Source organism: Cetorhinus maximus, chromosome 2 (assembly GCF_964194155.1).
Source record: "Cetorhinus maximus chromosome 2, sCetMax3.hap1.1, whole genome shotgun sequence".
In the NCBI taxonomy this organism is placed as follows: Eukaryota; Metazoa; Chordata; class Chondrichthyes; order Lamniformes; family Cetorhinidae; genus Cetorhinus; species Cetorhinus maximus.
In genome coordinates, this window is record NC_135880.1 from 57,478,519 (window position 1) to 57,500,005 (window position 21,487).

General features: G+C 43.8%; 1 protein-coding gene across 1 annotated transcript in view; it reads left to right on the forward strand.

Moving 5' to 3' along the window:
* The window catches only part of adgrv1 (adhesion G protein-coupled receptor V1), a 735,500-nt gene that overhangs the window by 22,132 nt on the left and 691,881 nt on the right, over positions 1–21,487 (forward strand). The window contains exons 3-5 of the mRNA XM_078557559.1: positions 2,267–2,362; positions 11,741–11,845; positions 17,031–17,144. Of these exons, the coding sequence (XP_078413685.1) occupies positions 2,267–2,362; positions 11,741–11,845; positions 17,031–17,144 (315 nt within the window). The remainder of the gene's footprint in view (positions 1–2,266; positions 2,363–11,740; positions 11,846–17,030; positions 17,145–21,487) is intronic.

Genomic DNA, 21,487 nt, shown 5'->3' on the forward strand with positions numbered 1-21,487 from the left:
GTGGAACAGAAATTCCAAAGATGCGCTTCCATTGTGTGAATCTCTGTGTCAGTAGCATTAATTTGTAAAATTTGTTACAACATAATGCTCAAAAATATCATTGACAAATGAATGCTAGGCAGGTAGCAACTTGCACCACCTCCTTCCCCTGGGGAAACTGGGTAAGTCCATTTAGTGCTACGCAAATGAATTTCTCCCCTGTGATCTTCGGTTTTCAAAGTGCTATAATGAAATGCATGAACATTCTGTGTCAAAGCTGCAATTATCTGTAAAACAAAAGCCCTTGTATAACATTAATTAATTAAATCTCTGTTTTAAATTATATTTTTCTTTATTATTATTATGCTGTTGTATTATGAGAATTTTTAAAAAATTCATTCACTTTAAACTGGGAGCGTAAATCTAATTTAGATTACAACTGCAGGTATTTCAAAGCAGAGGCTAATTCATTCATGGAGGTAAAATTTGAATAATGTACTGTGTGAACAGTAAGATGCTAAGGACATTGCTATGGAAACTGCTCATAATAGACCCCTATGTGGGGCGTATGAAGTTCCGACTTTAGCACAAGTGATCACAATATTTATCACGTTTCTTTTGGAGCTTCAGAAAACATCAAGTACTTAACAGAGAACAATACAAACACCAGAGCTTTAACATTGCATCCAGTCCAGCACATATGAAATGGATCAGAATATTTTACCAGTAGGAGTAGTAATTTGGAGAAAAGAGTAAAATTGAATGTTTGATTATTTATATCTGTGTCCCTTATTTATGCCTATGTCCCTTTGAATTTACTTGTTAAAATCAATAAATCCAACAGTCTTCCAAGATATTTTATGAAGTTGAGGACTTAGATGTTGGTTTACATGTGATAGAGAGTGATATAGGAATCATCAACTTAATTAAAACTACACCTAAGCTTTGTTCTTTATGCAAAAATCAATATATCAAACATTACTAGATGTTTATGCAGGTATTTCAATTTTTCTAAATTTGTGGCGTTTAAGGTTCAAGGCTTCAAACTAACATAGTTTAAATGTAAAAACATTCCAACTTTCAGAACATTCAATTCTGCTTTTCAATAGTTTAAATGTAATTTTTGCCATATAAACTTTTGATCAGCACATTGTAATTTACTATCCTTATCTCTGATTCTTGTGCACTTGTGTACCACATTATTTTTCTAAGAAGCTGTTAAGTCAATGGCTTTTAGACACCTCTGTATCTTATAATATCCAATACCTAAAATTTGGTCTAGATTTCAAATTGTACATCTGATAAATAAACATTTTGAACAGTTTTTGTTCATAATCTAATTAATTAACATTCTACTGTGCAATTGTGAATAAGGTTTCACCCATGAGAATGGATTTTGAGTATGAAGTCTTATTAATTCTGACAACAGCATGGAAAGGTTTCTTGTTTTGTTTTTGCTTGGATTTAATGTAAAGAATGATAACCAATAAGAATTTTAGAACAGTGTTTCATAGACAAGCTTTATTTAACACAATCCTGTATGTTACATTGATATACCCAGTAGGAAGAAGACGTGTTTGTTGCATTTATCTTCCCACAACCATTCATTTCACTGCGTGAATCAAATTGGAGAGACCTTTAACCTGGAGCTGGGTATAGAATTAAGCTTTTTAACATTTAAGTCAAAGGATAACGTATAAAGGCGAAGGATTGAAAAGAAACTTTATTTTCAAATAGAACTGCATACTTTATACCTAGTTTCTTATTGCTATGGTGTCATTAACAGGTTGTCAAACCGTGATAAATGAGTTTTGAAAGACCTCTTTATTAACATGGAGTCTTAATTAATCTGAGGTGCCCATAGAATTTCCTTTCTGTATAAGTTACATTTCATGACCAATTTACATTTTTGAACAAAACTGTGATCCATCTGGTAATTACAGCAGTGTACAGAAATTATGGGATCTGACTATTGTATCAAAACTGTTTTTGCAAATGTATTTTTAGTTTGGCTATTAATTTTTCACTGAACACTCCATAAACTAGGTTGGAAGTGTGAAATGTGTTTTAGGCTGGTGCTATTTATAGCCACTGTTATTAGGGTTGTTGAAGACAAACATAAGCATATACTTATTATTGTCTGTCAATCTAAAAACAGCTCAAGATAACCAATCCAATTCGAATTATGCATTCAAAACCTATATATTTATATAAAAGCACACAACTATTAGAACTGTGACAATGTATTTTACTTAATGACAGTACTGCATTTTTTTGTTAAACGTAGGGCACTTCTGCTGATGTGATGCTTGGAATTCCCAACATTGCCACAGTAACTATTCTGTCAAATGATAATGCGTTTGGAATTATATCTTTGAATATGGTAAGCATCTTTGTCCACCAGTATAATTGTTTAGCATATTTGTTATGTTTATGTTGGGGCAAATTAATGGATGGAAAATTGTTGAGAACATGGACCTGAATTCCTCAAATATATTCCCAGCAAGGAGAGTTAGGTTGTGTGTGTGTGTGTGTGTGTGGGGGGTGTGTGGGTGGGGGGTGGGGAGACAGCCTTCAGCAATGTAACTTTGTTAGATCATTCTTATTGTTTTTAAATCATGTGTTACAGCACATATCATAACAGTCCCTGTAGTACACAGTCAGAATAATAAAGCACTTTAAATCCTGAAGGCACTGGAACAGAAGTTTGGTGATGTTGAAGAAATTAGCATTAAGTGATATGTGAACAATGCTTAGATGGAGGAACAAGAACAGGAAAGTAAAATTAAGATTCTGAAAAAAATGTCAAAGGGCCTTTTAACTGAGCTGTGCCAAAATAGGGCAATAAAATAAGTGATCGCAGCATTTTTTTTTTTGCTGTGCTATTTTAATGTTCTTTTACAATCCTGTTGTACAATACTTCAGAAATTACATTTGACCTACAGGATGTTTTGCTATATCAAATGTGTTATAAAATATAAACTGTTTTTGAAGTTGAATTGTACTAAAAATTGGAATAGATGGGAGTATCCTCTTCTGCTTTATAGTTGTGCCAGCTTTCTCAACTAACATTAGTTGAACAGTGATGGATAATCCTTCACTTTGATTATTCAAATTATCCCACTACTGCAGTTTCATGATTGACTAATAGCAACATTTTTGAGCAAAGTGGGATTGCAATGTCCAAATTTAAATTTGCAGAACTAGATCGCACCTGGCGCTCCTCATAGGTTCAATGCAATTTTCATAAAACCACTTGGACAACAGAAAATAATTAACCATGGGATGAGTATGCCTCAACCCATCAGAAGAATATCTGAGCTCATGAAAATGGAACTGACTAATAATATTTTACCAATATAAGGATCTACTTGTATCTCTGTAACAGTTTGCATACAGTTGCTGAGCAAAGGTGCTCAGTAAGGACCTGTCAACCCAGGAGCCATTATGTATTGTTCTCATTTAAAAGAGAAGTTTTCAGAATACTAAACAATATGGAGAATGTGGACACCAAATGGGAGAAGAGGCTGCAGGTTTAAGCATCTGAAGACACAGGTGGGGATGCCAAGGGGAGGTGATTTTTGGTAGGGAATTCCAGCATGCAGGAGTATGATGGCTGAAAGAAGAACTTTAATTGGTGGAGTGGCGGTGGTGGGGGGAGTGAGGAATATTAGAGGATTGTCTGTTGATGTGTATAGTTTTCCTTTTCCCTAACAGCTCATCTTTACTTGAAAAATGCATTATGCCTCTTTACAAACAATATGGAAAAACTCAATCCTTTTGCATCATGAGGAGATATTCCATTATAATTGTGAATGAATCTGCCACCCACATTAAAGTAGAATGGGAACTTTTGTACAAGCTCAGACAATGGGATTTTCACTGAAGCTGGTGGTGCTAATGATGGGTCAAAGTAAGAACTTCAAGTCCAATCTTTTGAAGCCCACAATTGAAAAAATGATATAACTACTAAAAATAGCATAAGAAAAATAATGAAGTTTAATCAGATTAGTGTGATTAAATATTTACGTTTAAAAGCACTTCAGAACCATAATGTTTAGTTTTGTAGACTTGAAAACAAATAAAATGGTGAATGAAAAATTAAGACGTTTTCAGCAAATGCTTTGAATAATTTGATTGGTTTGTTTTGTTCACTTTCTCTTTGGTAAAGATTTGCAACTTCCAATGAGTAAATTAGAATAGCAAAATTGCTTTTTCATATAAGGCAATTAGCTGGAAGAAATTTACATAGAGCTCAAACATATGAACTGGGAAAATCTAAATATGAGCTAATTTGCAGAACACATGGGGAAAAGCATTGCGATGACTACTAGGATGTGTAAACATTAAACGAGGGCTGTGAGATATGGAATTATTAGGAGGGGATGTCAGGACGTGGAAACACTGGGGGTGGAATTTTCCCTTCCAGCCTCTGGCGGGTTTCGTGCGGGTGGGAGCAGAGAATCCAGCAGCAGTCAAAAAGTCGGAAATCCACTGGCGTAAAAACAGTTGGCAATTCTCCCAATGGCGGGTTAATGTTGGGTCAGTTATCCTGCTGACTAGTGGCGTGAAAGCTATTTGCATTTATTAACATCTCATGAATGCTCACTAAAACAGTTGCTTGCTGGAATCTTATCACGCCTTCCAATCTTGTGCCACCCCAGCGGGAGATTACATCAGCCTCAAACCCATTTGAAAAGGGGTGGCATATACAAATTGGACTTTGAGGTGAATGCAGCATACATCCTATCTGCCATAGTGCTGCACTGGTCTTGTTGCAATGAATGCCACACTGTTGAGACTGGAGGATTGGTCTGCTCCTGCTCTTTGCCTGTGTTGTCCCAAAGAACACCACTGTGCTGTGGTACTCATGCAGGCCTCCACTTTCAGACAGTGACCAGTCCTGCGGCTGGGGTCTTCTACTCCTGTTGTTTCAGACCGTTTGTCCACGTGGACATCACTGTGCAGTGGTAGTCAGACAGAACTCCACTTTCAGAAACTAGCACTTCAGCTGGGGGTGGGCTGTGAGGCGAGGGTGGGGACGGTGAACACAAGGTGGGCAATGGGGAAGGAAGGCTGTGAAATAGCAGTGAGGGGGAAGATCGAACACGAGGGGGGCAAAGGGGAGGGAAGGCTGGCTCTGGAATGACAGTAAGGAGGAAGGGCGAATGCGAGTGGGCCTTACTGGGGTCGTCCCCTAACTTGTTGCCACGAGAGTGAACAGGAGTCTGCTTAGAAAGGAGGAAGGCCTCCTGGTGATGAGAGCCACTGAAAACCAATGGCCTCATTAGCACTGTTAAAGGGCTACTCAGAACTCAGTGGCTTCACATCACAGTCACTACATCTCAAGAGTAACACGTGGGAGTTTAGAATTAGGAAATGCAGGCAATAGTGAAGGAGGCACAGCTGCATCATATATGGTATTCCATCAATGAAGGCCTGTCACGTGTTCACAAGAATTGACACTCTTAAAGGGCCAAAGGGCATCCATTCATTGACCATGAGCAACTGACTGGTCATTAATATGCCACATCAGAGATTGGAGCACAGAGTTAGGTTGGGCCACTCATCTCAATTAAACCTTAGTATCCCACGCAGAGCATAAGATGTGACATATCTGCGATGCCATCTTGCTCACCTTGGTGTGTGTGCTAGTGTCTCAGGGACAAGGTGGCATCAGTTCCCATGTTAGTAGGGCAAGAAAATCTATGGACCCTTAGTTTCCATACGTTTCATCTTCTTAGCTTCACTTTCTTGCCCCTTGAATCATTAATGTCTTCAATGTTTCCTTTCAGAGAGAAGGCAAAAGCAGATATGGATCCAGGGCTCAATGCTGCCTTTGTTAGGATGCTAATGTAATGGAGGAGGTGAAGGAGGGAGAGGCGACGCTGCGCACAGCTGCAGCAGGAGGCCATGCCTGAGGGACATGGTCAAGCAGAGCCGGAGCATGAACATGAGTGTCAGGCGGAGAGACCCAGACAACAGAGGTGAATCGCCAGACCTAGGATTTATCGTAAGAGTCTACTATTCACAAATGAGCCCGTGGCAATGCTGTGCACGTCCCAAGCTCTGATACATCACATCTGCCACATTCTTCGTGAAGACCTGATGCCATTTGGAGTTGGAAGGTATCCCCTGCCAGTGGCTTTGAAGGTGACTGCAGCGCTCAATTTCTTTGCCTCTGGGTCTTTCCAGGGATCAACAGGGGACCTGTGCAGCATCTCTCAGTCTGCAACACATTGATGCATAGAGGTCACAGATGCCCTTTACAGGAAAGCCCATCATTATGTCAGGTTTTGCTCTGGACGAAGAGAGCCAAGGTACGAGATTCACCGGCTACGCCGCTATCTCAGGCTTCCCAAGAGTGCAGGGTGCAATAGACTGCACCCATGTGGCTAAACGGGCTCCATGGCAGCAGCCCCTAATGTTTATAAACCACGAGGGCTAACATTCCATCAATGTACAACTGGTGTGTGATCACCAGAAGCACCTACTGCACGTTGTGCATGGTACCCTGGGAGTTGCAATGACTCCTTCATCCTGAGCCACTCCCAGGTGCCTGAGATTTTCGAGGAGCTATTATATCTGCAGAGATGGCTGCTTGGGGATAAGGGGCACTGTGCCACTGAAACGCTGGCTGATGACACCGGTGCGCCGCCCTCAGAGTCGTTCCGAGGAGAGGAACAACACTGCTCACAGCTCCACATGCTCCCTTATAGAGCATACAATAGGGTTTCTGAAGATGTGTTTCAGATGCTTGGACCTCTCAGCTGGCTCACTACAATATACTCCCGACATGGTTTCCTGCATCATTGCAGTGTGTTGTGCCCTTCCCAATCTAGCACTGCAGAGGTGAACTCCTGCCAGAGGATGAAATGGAGGAGGATGATGAGAGCTGATCGGAGGATGAAGACCTGGAGGCCCAGGAACCTCAGGAGGCTGCTGAGGGTCAAAGCATGATCATACCATGGAGGAAGGAAGGCGTGGGAGTTGTGCCCATGATACTTCAATTGCTGACAGGTTCCAGGAAGAGTACAGTTAAGTGAGGGCCAATGGCCACATCTCTCTTAGCCCTCAATGACATTCCCTTTCATCTCAGGGGATGTCCAACCACTTTCAGCGAGAACGAGTCCTGCATTCACACTTGCGCGTTCTGGCCTCATGAATCACCAGACCATGATCCCTGCTTTGATCCGCGGTGCTTTGTGAGTGAGCTCTTTCTGGGAATTGAGAATCCACTGAAGCACAAGAGCGATGCGAGAGAAGACTTGAAGCCTTCGCCGCCATCTAATGATGCAAACACTGCTACGACAGAGATGTGGACATGCCTAGGGACCTCCTCCTCCCGTGCAAGTCTTGTCTCCTGCCACTACCACTGAGGAGACACAAATGCTGCTTGAATATCAATGCTGATGTGCTGCTCTCACTCAGTGGTGTTCCTTGAGGGAGAAGGGTTAGTAACTCTTACATTACACACTTCAAAAAAAGATTTAAACACTTCTCCCTGACATCACACAAGGGTGCAGAGACTAGTTCAACTGAATGTTAATCTCACAGTGAGACACTGTCACTGAGTGGGAGGATGGCTAAACCTCGACTAAAGAGGATTCCAGTGTACAAAATCACAATACCTTCAGTTGACTAAAATGTTCGCATAACCATCAAATGTGTTCACAGAAGTGCAATCTCATTACAGTTGTAGCACACCTGTGACCCAAAAATGACATAAATTTTTCTTAACTTTCCTGACCCTACCACTACGCCTGAGTGCAGCCCCATCATCAGCAGAGGCAGAGGCAACCTGCTGACTGCTATGTCTTGATGTCTGTAATAACCTTGGTGGACGTCCTGTGGTGGCCCGAGGCCTGAAGGGCTCCGGCCTGATAAGAGTCACCTGCTCGGGGGCAGAAGCGCCTTCTGCGGCCTGAGCAGCTGGAGTGGGTGGGTTCACATTCTCCACAGCTGTATACCTTTGGGGTGTCCTGAGAGGAGGCCCCCGGGGTCTCGGAATGATGCTCATCCTACTTGTGGTTGCTCAAGGGCCCTGCCCTGACTCCTGAAGGAGATGGTGCACCTGGAGGGAGGTCAAGGTGGCTCGTCCCCATGTCACCTACATCCTGATGGTGCCCACCAGGATGTATGGCCATGGAGTGCAGGTTTGAGCACAAATCCGGCAAGTCCTGCTGGACCAAGCTCTCCATGGTGGTCGCCAGCCTTCCCATGGTGACCTTGAGGTGCTTACATGTCGGAGCCACAACATCAGACAGAACGCAGATGCGTTCCTCCACGTTCACTCTAGTCTGCTGAGTGACTGTTGAATCTCTGTCTGATGTTCCGCTGCCTGTCGTTGCATCTTCAGCATTGAGTTGGCGGCCACTTCCAGAGTCTCATCATGTGACTTGGTCTGAACAGGTGGCTGGTCTCCAGCAGCCCTCCAAATGCTGGAAGACTTGGGCTGTTCATGCTTCCGATTGCTGCGGAGACATGTCAGTGAGATGTTCTCCAGAAAGTGAGTCCAAGCCTAATCTGCAGCTGTGCCCCACCGAAGTGTGTGCCTCTGAGCTGGTGCACGGTGCATGTGAGCTTCCTCTTCAGACATGGTCAGAGAGCTCGGACTGGTGCTTGACTACGTTGTGGGCCTTGGCCTGCTGGTGCCTAGAAAATAGAAAACAGAGTTTCAGTTAATGAGCATGAGCTATATAAGACTGCATGTGAATCTCTTTGATTGCCAGGATTTGGTGAAGTGATGGAGCTGTGTTCTGTACTAGGTTGCTGGGAGAGGCTGATCTCCCCTTCCCCACAGATCCCTGTCTTCCAGATGCCTGTCTTCCCCAGCCAGCTCAGCAGCAGCTTCCTCAAACTCAGTGAGGGCAATGATGTTGGGTCGTCCCTGCGATCTTGCGCGCCTGTTGTATGCCAGCTTGGCCTGTATGAAGAAGAAAGAAAGGCATGTGATGAGAAGGGATGGAGCATTGGTTGGGTGAGATGCGTGTTCTCTATGTGTGGTGAGCCCTCCCCAGAAGGGCCAGCGGATGGAATGTAAGCAACAAAATGATGATGGTGGTGATGTGAAAGCCTCCGTGAGAGAATGAGTGTTGATATGTGTCCCCCACTAATGGTTGTGTGAGATCCCTGAAGAGAGTAGCTGTTTGAGTATATGATGCCATGATGAGAGTTTAATATTGAAGGGAGTTAAAGATGACTCATGCTGGCGGAGTGGATGAGATCATTCATCCTCTTCTTGCACTGGACGGCGTTTCGGGCATGGTTGCCAGCCACGCTGACCTCTGCGAAGTCCTCCCAGGCCAACGACGTGTAGCTGCTGTGCTTCCTGGAGCCACCTCTGGGATACAGGACATGCCTGTGTGCTCACACTCCCCTGATCAAGGCCTGTAGGGCCTGGTGGTTGAGGTGGGGTGCTGCCGTATTCTTGAGGCTTTCATCCGCTGCCTTGTGGCTGGAAGACATCTCTGTGGGTGTCTTGAAGATCAGTGGGCTGGAGAGAGTGAGACGCATGTGCTGGACTGGCATTTAAATGTGGTGCCAGGACCTTTGACCCTGCCAGCTGACAGTGGGCAGACGAATCAGCTCCTGACCCACCAGGTGATTTGGCTCGATACTCATCTGTACATAATTAATGAGCTTCCAAGCACAGAATCGGGCACAGGTTCCTGCCATTCTGCCGAAACCGCCAGCCACCGCACTTAGCCTCATAAATGGAAAATTCCGCCCTGGGAGTGGTGTCTTGAAGATGCAGGTAGAATGTGATTGAGATTGATGTTTCATGGCATCAGTGGGATTTTAGGAGCATTTATTATGGAGTCATGGATCTGAGGCACTGGCTGGGGTGAGTAGGGTGTTTTTCCAAAATCTGGGGTGGAGGGGGATCTGATGACCTGGGAAAATTGATGAGAAGTGTTTTGGGATATATGAGCTTTGAGATCTGGAATCATGCTTGCAATATATTTTGGGGCAAAGGGCAGTGAAAGCTGCAGGCCTTCATCATCCATTCCTTCATTCCTGGAGGTTTTAACCAAGGTGCAGATCTTGTTTCCCTGCACAAAGATGAAAACTTGCTCTTTGTTGTTTATCATGCTTCGTGTCTCAAAATTGTAGGTCAGATTTTGGGGATAAATTGTTTGAGGATATGAGACAAGGGGGTTTGTTGGTGGGGAGAAGATCAGGTTGCAGCAAGGCGAGAGCCTAGTCATGGTCAAAACTTTATTATGTAAACTAATTACTTAGCCAGGCATTGATTATAAAATTCTGAAAAACATAGGGCTACATTTCACGTGGGTGGGGGGCTAGGGGGTAGGGTGGGGGGAGGTGCTGATGGCTTGCCACCCCGCCCCCGCACCCAAAGGCAAGTCTCTAGAAGCCTACATGACCGGAACAAGCCGGCTGTGCAGCCATAACACTCTGGGGGCCGGCTAAATAGGTTGAACCTGGGACCTCTGCCCCTCAATGGGATGAAATCTGCCCTTGGGAGTTGCCAGTCAACCTGATCATAGAATCATAGAAACAAGTGTCTGATGCGTGTTTGTAGGTAGTGGGCAGGACAGCAGTGATGGAATGTAGGTGGTGGTTTTGTCTTCAGTGTGATTCCAGTAAAGTGAATTGACGAGCGTATTCATGATGATCAATGGTCATGATGGAAACAGAGTTATAAAAAAATGTGACAGAAATAGACAAGGCAAGAAATGTTATGGAGAATAAGTATTATTTGACAGATTGGTGAGATATAGTTGGATAGGGCTTAAACTAGAGCCTTTGACTTAGCTTCAAGCATTATGTTTGATATTAAGGATGAGCAACAGTGCTGATTCCTGTACATTTCAATGACAGCCAGTTGGAGAAGAAATGTCTAGATACATCACCAGAATTTGTTTTCTGGTTAGGAATTGTGGGTCATTTTTGCATTTGGCTTAAGTTGAAATATTTCCTCCTGATTGGGAGTTATACATGAGATCTTCCTCTTCACTCTTTGATGACAGAATACTTTAGAATGAAAGTACTTGCTTGCTAGAAAAATCTTATGATAAAATATCTTATGATAAATGTAGCTCATTTTTAAATACTTGGAATTTTTTACTTAAATAATAATTAAATTAATTCATACCATTTCCATATTTTGAATTGACTCCTTGTTTACCTACAAAATTTCAGTTTCATGAAAAATGTTTTTTATAACATCATGGGGAATTAAGAGTTTGAAAAGAAATTAATGGACGATCCAAATCCAATTCCTTTGTAATATTAATGTCAATACAATATTAATGTCAAAATTAGTTGCCTGGGAGAATGTATGTGCAAGAAATGGAAGCATTACACTGTGAGAATATGCTTGAGCAATGCAGACAGAGCTTTCTATCTCTAACCACTGTTGAAGGAACTTTAGAGTCAGTACTGGTGATCTATCTGGCAAGACGGCAAAAAATATTCCGCTTCCAAGGAGCAGCCGTGTTTTATTTTAATGAGCACTTTATTCCTAACAAGTGACAACAACCATCACAGATTTTTATGTCATTCGCTCATTTATATTAAAACTTGGCTCTTTAAATTTTGCAAACCGCATGCATTTAAAGGTTGAAAGGCTTTTGCAAAATGTGTTTCCCATGGAATATAATGCTATTAATGAACACATTACAAATTAGATTAATTTGCCTGTGAGAGTTGTGTGTTGTCAGGGTTACGGATCTGTCTATGCTGTTCAGGCTGAGAGGTATATTGCTGAAATTATATTTCTCTGTCTCTCCCTCAGTCTTCCATAATTATAGTGGATGAGGCAAGAGATACAAATAAATTTGTGCCGCTTACTCTAATCAGAATGAAAGGAACCTATGGGACCGTAACTGTGTACTTTGAGGTAAGTGATATCAAATTATTTTTTTGGTCTCATCTTAGCTTAATAACAGAAGCCAGCAATTGGTTTACTGGCTGATTAATGTAGCACAGGTCACTTGTGAACAGCCACCTGACTTAAATATCAATTAGTATCATGATTTCAGTTTCTGGATCTGATGGGATTACTTCCTCTGAAATTCTCTTTGGAAGTCCTTTACTGTTCTACAACTACTTTTTTTCCACGTAATTTTGAATTTTGCCTTTCCAGAACAGCATCCAGTTTCTTATACAATGTGTTTGTTTTGTGTGATTTTGCTGTTTATTTTTATTTGACCATAAAATTATAACAACCTTCAGATGGAAATACCTTGCACCTAGTGCCTTTGACATCCTCAGCATGTTCTTCATAGCCAATGAATTATTTTAAAAATATATTTATTGTTATTTAGGCAGATATGGCAATGAGTTTGCATGAAACAAGTGTTTCAGGGAAGAATGTTGACCAGGACACTTGCAGAACTGTCTGGCTTTTTTTTAAAGAACTTTCTGAATAGATAATGGGGCCTTGGTTAACCAAAGAATCTAACAGATGGCATATCTAAAAATGCGGTATGCCTCCAAGACTGCACCAAAATCTGTTAGAGCAGAATTTTCCATGCCCGCTGGTGTCGGCCGTGTTTGGCGGCGTGAGAGGACAATATGTCGAGAAGGCCAAAAATTGGTTTCACGCTGTCGTGAAACCATTTTGCAATCGTCCGCTCTGCCCGACAATGGCAGGCCGTGTTTCCCACCATCGGACATCCAGAACTTTATTGTAATATATCTGCATATCATTATAAGCCCAGCTCGCCGGAGTCATCCCCCCACACTGGATCATCCGATCAGCTGGCGGGCAGCACTTTGAGGAGAAATTGGAGGTGACTGCACAGTAACGTTGCACCGCACTCACGAGGATCGCCTGTTGGACGTCAAGGTTCAGGAGCTGCGCTTTCAAGTGAGGGTATGGGCAAGTTGTATTTTCCTGGCTGGCTGACAGGGCAATGCCGGGGCAAGGGCTGCCCTGTGGTTGATGGTAGTGTGCAAGCATGTGCGGGGGGGGCGGCGGAGTGGAGGGAAGCGACCACACATTAGGGAAACTTTGTAAAAAGTGCCCATTAGTCTGCAGCTAAGACAGTTCAGGCGCAGCCACATTGACATGCGTGGAGTTGGGCCTCTAGCTTATTTGCCCACTCAAGCAATGCAGAGGCATGAAAGTGCCACCAAGTGCTCCAGAGCTTTTCAGCCCTTGAGAACAGACTACAAACCAATGAGCATTTGAGTGGACTACAAAATAGTTGGATGCTTGCACACGTTGTACAATCTCCTTGCTAAAGCTGGCCATGGCGCAATCACTGGTGGAGGCACTCACAGCCCCTTGCAATGTCATCATTCCGGTTTGGACCATTCTCCACCATAGTTCAAGCTAAAAGTGCAGCCTTGCAGTGCAGGTTAGGAGAATGCCTGCACCTGAGCTGAGAGCACAGCCTGCAGTCCTGTGAGCAAAGCCAATTAGTCAGGTGGAGTGGTGAGGAAGTGGATGGAGTTTGGGACAGCCATGCAGCCATGTCTAGGAAACTGGTTAGTCATATTTAGCACCTGCTGCAGGATTTGGCGCCACGGAGACATGGAGGGCATTCACTGTCAGTGGCCGTGAAAGTGACCACGATGCACAATTTGTACGCTAGTGGCTCCTTTCAGGGCTCCACAGGTGACCTCTGTAGGATTCTCAAGTCTCCACCCACAAAGGCATCCATGGGGTCATGGATACCATCTTCGTGAAGGCACACAACTTTGTACATTTCGCCCAAGGCCAGGAAAGCCAGGATGCAAGAGCGCTGGGATTTGCCCAGATCTCAGGTTTCCCACAGGTGCAGGGTGCCATCGACTGCTCTTGCCTGGCACTCAGATCTCAGTGACAACAAGCAGTCAGCTATGTCAACCACAAGGACTTCCACTTGCTGAATGTTCAGCTGGTGTGTGACCATCACAAGTGCATTCTGCAGGTCTACGCACAGTTCCCAGGGAGTGTCCACAACTCCTACATTCTCAGTTGGTCTCAGATTCCTGACGTTTTCCAGGGTCCAGAGAAGCTGCAGGGATGGCTCCTTGGGGACAAGGGCTACCTGCAGAGAATGTGGCTGACATCCGTGCGGCGGTCTCAGACTGCAGCAGAGCAAAGGTAAAATGAGGCTCATGCTGCAACTTGCACCTTGGTGGAGCAAACCATCGGGATGCTGAAAATGACGTTCCGGTACCTGGACCAGTCTGGTGGAGCCCTGCATATAGTCCACAGAGGATATCACACATCGGCATCGTCTGCTTCACCCTTTAAAACCTGGCGCTGCAATGGAGAGAGGAGCTGGCTGAGGAGGAGTTGGAGGAGCTGCACATCTCCTCCAATGAGGAGGATGTCAACGCAGATGAGGGTGAGGAGGCCTTTGAAGGCGAACATGATGGCGATGAGGCCATCACAATGGCCAGATGAGGCAGGCGCTCTGGGGAGGCCCTTATAGTTGCTAGATTCGTGGAGGATGATGACAACGTGCAGTGAGGAGACACCATAGATCCTCATATTGCATCTGTAAATGCTTGACTCCAGTCTGGCTTATGGCAGTACACATATCCTCTGTGATAAGGCTCCTGTCATGGGGACGCAGCGGTGGTCCTAATAGTCACTCGATTCCAGGAGGATGATAATGACATGCAGTGAGGTTACTCCATAGATCTTCACATAGCCTCCGAGAATACCTGACTCCTGTCTGGCCGAGGGCAGCTCGCTTGCACTCTGTGATCAGGGTCATATAATGGAGACACAGCCATGAAACTTTAAAAGCCTCTGATCCTTTGTGAGCCTTCAGCACCTGAGCCCTTCAGGAGCACAGTATCGCTGGTCACAGATGCTGAAGAAATGGGGGCCTACAGAGTGCACAGAGAGAATGACGGAACTCTTTGATCCTCCTGTCCATGACATTCTGGCTGCAATGACAAGCACCAGTGAGGTACAGACATTGGTAATGTGTCCAGGGATGTGAGGCCGGACCATCACTTTGGCTTGAAGGCTGCATTAAGCACAGGGAAGAGGCCCTGGACTGAGACACCTGCCTTTATCTTGTGCAGGAACTAAGTTTTCACACGAACACTACTCATCAGAGCAAGGAGCCATAGGCAGGGAGATATTCTTCAGGAAGTTTATTTACAATAGTGAACATTATGTACAAGCGATTAAGACCTGAGCCCAGGTTGTGCAACTACATCTTCTTAACTTTGTTAACCCTGCCACTACGTCTTGATGCTCCCCGGACATCCACAGCGGAGGTGGAGGCAGCCTGCTGACTGAACCGCCCTGTCTTTGATGTCCTTGACAGGCATCCTCTGGAGGGCCGAGACCTGGAGAGCCCCGGCCTGCTTTCGGGATCCTGCTGTGTGGCAGTGGCTCGGTCCTCGGCCTGTAATGCTGGGGTCACAAGAAGAGGGGATTCTGATGGGCTGGACATTCCCGGAGTCACCTGGGTGGACGGCTGCAGGGTGTGCACCTGCTGAGCCTCCTTCCTATGGGTGCCCGAAGGCGCCTGACTGACTCTTGAGGAGAAGGGGAAGCTGGAGTGAAGTTGAGCTGCCCTGCTCCCCTCGCGTGTTGACACTGCCAGAGGCCAACTATGGCGTCAGCTATGGAGTTTAGCCCATGCAGCAGTGCAGGAGTGATGTCCTGAACCAAGGTCTCCATGGTGGCTGCCATGGTCCACTGATTATCTAAATTGGTTTTTTAATGGCCTCAATAGGCCATTGACAGGTTGGCGGGCTGGGCTGCGCCCCAGCCAACCTGAAAATGGAAATGACGCAGGATGACGTCGGGAGTTCCGCCCAACGTCACCCTGCGTCATCTTACGCGTCGGCAAGCTGCCCCGCTCCTGCTCACCGACCGGAAGATCCTGCCCATAATTTTCTTAAACGAACTGCTGTTGCTTCAATCCGATAAAAATGTCAATCAATCAGACTTTTAAAGTATCAATAACTGAAGCTATAAGCACTTTATCCTGTGCAAATAAACATTGTGCCAGTGACAAAAGAAATCACAGAAAAAATAGCTTATTATAACTTCACAAAGCTGTAAACCTTCTTCGCACCTGTGTCAAAAAAGTCATTTACATAATCCTTTTATGGGAGTCTGGCTCTCAGCAAGTGATGAGAGGTATAGATAAAAAGGTGATAAGTGCTTATAGCTTCTTTATTTTTAAAGCAGTTCCACATATGCCAATGTTAATATAGGATTCATTGGTTCTGTAGAGAGTGTATTCTGGGTGAATGGGCATGGAAGTACCATGGAGGGAATGGGGCCATTGGGATGGGTGGGGACATGCATTGGCATGAGTTAAGGTTAAACTAAAATCTTGAAGTGCACATTGAATGTCCAGCTAGGTTTACTGAGTCTTGATTATGACTGTTGTGTGTTTATTTACTTTGCTGTTTATTTATATTTACAACATCATATTAATTGTAGGAAAATTAAGTTTGATGTTAAAATGTTTTGAAAAAAATGAGTTACCAAGGCAAGGAGACAGTTACAGTGAATTGTGCAGCAGTGCTTGCGCATTATTTGAATGTTTTTTTAAAAACTGGAAACTTATTCACTGGAAGTTTAGCTAATCCGTAAACTTTAGACTTGCCCTGAATCATATCAATTAAAAAAATCAGTTTTCTTATTTTCTTTCTCCCTTTTAGTGGGGATATGCTTGACCTCCACTCAACACTACCTCCCTAAAGCTCTTCCCTTGAGGGCAAGGCTGAGAGTGAGAACTCAGATGTTTGAGCAGCTGAGGGACAGCTCTTTGCTTGTTTTTTTACGCCAATTATAAACCATAATTTTACTTATCAATTTAGATAGGACCCTTCTTTCATGTCAAACAATTCCTGTTGGTATCAATGAGAATTTTTTTTACATTTCTTCCTTATAGTAAATGGTGAATAAAGGAGTATAAATGCTTATTTTAAATGCAGAAAGTGTTGATGTGCAGATTGTTGGTACTTTCCATTATGTCACTGTGTGAAACTTTAATTGCGTAATGCTCACTGTTCTCAGTTGTGATGTCATCTACTTGAAATACGTCACCACTTATGTAAAAACTAATAACTGTCCTGTCATAATTATTATATTGTGTCTGTACTGGCAGATTACAGCAGGCCCAAATTCTGCAGATGAAGACATCAGTCCAGCAAGGGGAAATATCATTCTTCCTCCTGGGAGAGCAGTGGTAGTTTATAACCTTACCATTATAGATGACCAGGTGAGCAACACAGTTCTAAAGAAACATTCTCTACTGAGTTAAATGTTTTTCAGCCACATATATGAACATATGAACATGCGCATTAAGTGCAGGAGTAGGCCACTCCGCCCTTCAAGCCTGCTCCGCCATTCAATAAGGTCATGACTGATCTGACTGTTACCTCAGCTCCACATTCCCACCTACCCCTGATAACCTTTCACCCCCTTGCTTATCAAGTATCTATCGACCTCTGCCTTAAAAATATTCAAAGATTCTGCTTCCATCACCACTTGAGGAAGACAGTTCCAAAGACTCTGGACCCCCAGAGGGAAATCATTTCTCCTCATCTCTGTTGTAAATGGGTGACCCCTTATTTTTAAACAGTGACCTCTAGTTCTAGATTTTCCCACAAGAGAAAACATCTGTTCCACATCCACCCTGTCAAGACCCCTCAGCATCTTACATGTTTCAATCAAGTCACTTCTTACTCTTCTAAACTCCAGCAGATTCAAACCTAGTCTGTTCAACCTTTCCTCACAGGACAACCCAACTTATTTGGAAGAATAAGGCCCCAAGAGTACATGGTTGTTATGACCGATGCCTGCTGTAATTATGGCAGATTCTCATTGAAAGGCCATAAACTCAGTTGAGATTTGTGTAACTTGTTCGTGGTCTTATTTTGGTTTTGTCTTTTAGGAAATTGTGTGTTATTCGCACTCCCATCAGAAAACTACATAATACCTTAATGAAACAGTTTCAGAAAATCTGTACACAGATTATCTGATCTGCTTTGCTGATTGTGCTGTTGTGGAAAAGGAAGTAGGATGAACACGCCTTGGGGTTCAAACACATAAAGCTGCTGATAAAAGCAGACGACTGCATAAAATATTCATATGGCATTCTTCTGCCTCCTATTTTAACAGAGGTTAACTAATTTTAAATAAATGGGTGAATTTGCTCCATTAAGATAGAAGGCAGAAGAAATTTACTCTAGTCTGTTCAGCAGTTGGAACTGTTCTCAAGAACAGTAATTTCTGACCTGTGTTCTTCTGACTCCAGTCAAAATGATTTATTCTGTTGCATTGTAAAAAACCCAAGTCATTTAACAATGAAAATGTACAAAACATGGTTTGCAGGAAGAGGGAAAGGGAGTGGACTGACTCCAGTGAGAGTTTGTAATCACTCATTCTCTAACTGATTAATAATGTTACTCTTCACATTTCCTTGTGGAGGTTGACCACTCTAATACAGAAGGTGCAAGCTGTCTCACTGGTGATTATATTTTAATAAAGGAACTTCCACTGTGATTATGTAAACAAATACAGTAAATCCTTGCTTAATGTTGTAGTTGCATTCCTGAAAAGTGCAACTTTATGCAAAACAACATTAAATGAATCAGATTTTCCTATTAAAGTCAATGTAAAAGTTGTAGTTAGGTTCTGTAGGAACTACCTCATCAGAAAAAAAACACTAAAACATATACCTTGTGTTAGAATCATATCTCTTTAAACTGGATTTTACTTTTTAACAAATGGAAGGACGTTGGAGACTGCCAAGAGTTTTTTTTTAAAGGGTCATAAGTTCACCTTGGAACTGTCAACAAGCAGGCCTGTTCCAGGAATCACCTGAGCTTACATTGTACTTGAGAAGGAGTTGTTTGTTTGTTTGTTTTGAACTACAACCTACTTTAATTAATGAAGCTGGAAGACAAAAAGGCAATCACATGGCAGAGGCAAACCTTAAGTTTGAACCTGTGGTTTTGCTTTCACTTTTGTTAGGGAAAGTCTGGGAACAGAAGGCTACCCTGACTAGCTCTATCTCTCCCTCTGCTTTGTGAAACGGTGTGTGGTTCTCAACCTATAGCCAGATAGTCCTCATCTGAGTGTAGCTTCTCTGCATAATTTTGGACTTGCTAGCCGAAACAGGAAAAATTGGCCCAGCTATACTGTCCTCCACACTGAAGCATCGTTGGTGAATTTCCCGACAACTACTGGGCCCAGCGACATGTCTTCACCCGAGGGAACTTCAGACCGACAGCATCAAACCTTCATGAACTTTAATTTTTTTTCCTTTCTACGGAAGTTTTTTTCCATCCGCCCAACTCTGCAGAGACTTCCTGTGTGAATTTTGTTTGTCGGTGTGTGTGTGCGCACTGGGGAAGTTTAAAAGGGTTAGTTATTTACACTTCCGATTACAATCATGTGTCAACCAGTTCTTGAAACTTGTTTAAAAGGAGCTTTGTTTTATAATAAATTAATCCTTCTGAGTTTTTTGAAAGAAGCCTGGTCAGAATCTCTTCTCCTCTGGGTACTAGAATTATAGGTAAACAGTTGGCCATCTTGGTAAGAAAATTAAACATTTAAATTAATGGTACAGCCTGTGGACTAGTGGGGCTTGATATTTCGTGCACTCCTCCCATCCCGGCTGTAACACCTTGTAAGTTAAAATACTTTATATTGCTCCCACCCGTGCACCGCCTCTGCTGCTTGCCAATCCTCCTGTTTGCAGCTTCGCTTGCTCCACCGCTGATAGGGCCCCCCAATGCACCCGGTTGCTTGCCAACCATTCCACTCTCCCTGCTTCTCCCGCACGCTGTTTCCTTCTCCTGAACCGTTGCTGTTCATGAGGGCTTGGGAGATGAGCACTAAGAGGCAGGAAGCGCAACTTTGGAGTGAGAGCAGCTTTGAGTTGCAGGGTTATAGTGGGAGGGTCGTTGACTGGGAGAGTCGACCAGCCATGGGGAGGGTCAACCAATGACAGGGAGGGTGGGGGATCGGGAGGGTTGTCCACTGACTGGTAGGATCGGGAACCTGGAAGGATGGCCAGCGACTGGTAAACTTGGGGACCAGGAAGATCAGCCATAAGACCATAAGACATAGGAGCAGAAATTAGGCCATTCGGCCCATCGAGTCTGCTCCGCCATTCAATCATGGCTGATAAGTTTCTCAACCCCATTCTCCCGCCTGCTCCCCGTAACCTTTAATCCCCTTACCAATCAAGAACCTATCTATCTCGGTCTTAAATACACTCAATGACCTGGCCTCCACAGCCTTCTGTGGCAATGAATTCCATAGATTCAGCACTCTCTGGCTAAAGAAATTTCTCCTCATCTCTGTTCTAAAAGGTCTAACCTTTACTCTGAGGCTGTGCCCTCGGGTCCTAGTCTCTCCTACTAATGGAAACATCTTCCCCACGTCCACTCTATCCAGGCCTTTCAGTATTCTGTAAGTTTCAATCAGATCCCCCTTCATCCTTCTAAATTCCATCGAGTATAGACCCAGAGTCCTCAAATGTTCCTCAAATGTTAAGCCTTTCATTCCTGGGATCATTCTCGTGAACCTCCTCTGGACCCTCTCCAGGGCCAGCACATCCCTCCTGAGATACGGGGCCCAAAATTGCTCACAATATTCTAAATGTGGTCTGACCAGAGCCTTATAAAGCCTCAGCAGCACATCCCTGCTTTTATATAGTCCTCTCGAAATAAATGCCAACATTGCATTTGCCTTCCTAACTACAGAATCAACCTGCAAGTTAACCTTAAGAGAATCCTGGACTAGGACTCCCAAGTCCCTTTGCACTCCAGATTTCTGAATTCTCTCCCCATTTAGAAAATAGTCTATGCCTCTCTTCTTCCTACCAAAGTGCATGACCTCACACTTGCCCACGTTGTATTTCATCTGCCACTTCTTTGCCCATTCTCCTAACCTGTCCAAATCCTTCTGCAGCCTCCCCGCCTCCTCAATACTACCTGTCCCTCCACCTATCTTTGTATCATCTGCAAACTTAGCCAGGATGCCCTCAGTTCTTTCATCTAGATCATTAATGTATAAAGTGAAAAGTTGTGGTCCCAACACTGACCTCTGCGGAACTCCACTAGTCACCGGCCGCCATCCTGAGAAGGACCCCCTTATCCCCACTCTCTGCCTCCTGCCAGACAGCCAATCTTCTATCCATGCTACTACCTTGCCTCTAACACAATGTGCTCTTATCTTACTGAGCAGCCTCCTGTGCGGCACTTTGTCAAAGGCCTTCTGGAAGTCCAAGTAGATAACATCCATTGGCTCTCCTTTGTCTAACCTACTCGTTGCCTCCTCAAAGAATTCTAACAGATTTGTCAGGCATGACCTCCCCTTGATGAAACCATGCTGACTTTGCCCTATTTTACCACGCACTTCCAAGTATTCTGAAATCTCATCCTTAATAACGGACTCTAAAATCTTACCAACGACTGAGGTCAGGCTAATCGGCCTGTAATTTCCCGTCTTTTGCCTCACTCCCTCCTTAAACAGGTGGGTTACATTAGTGATTTTCTAGTCCTCTGGGACTCTCCCTGACTCCAGTGATTCCTGAAAGATCACCACTAA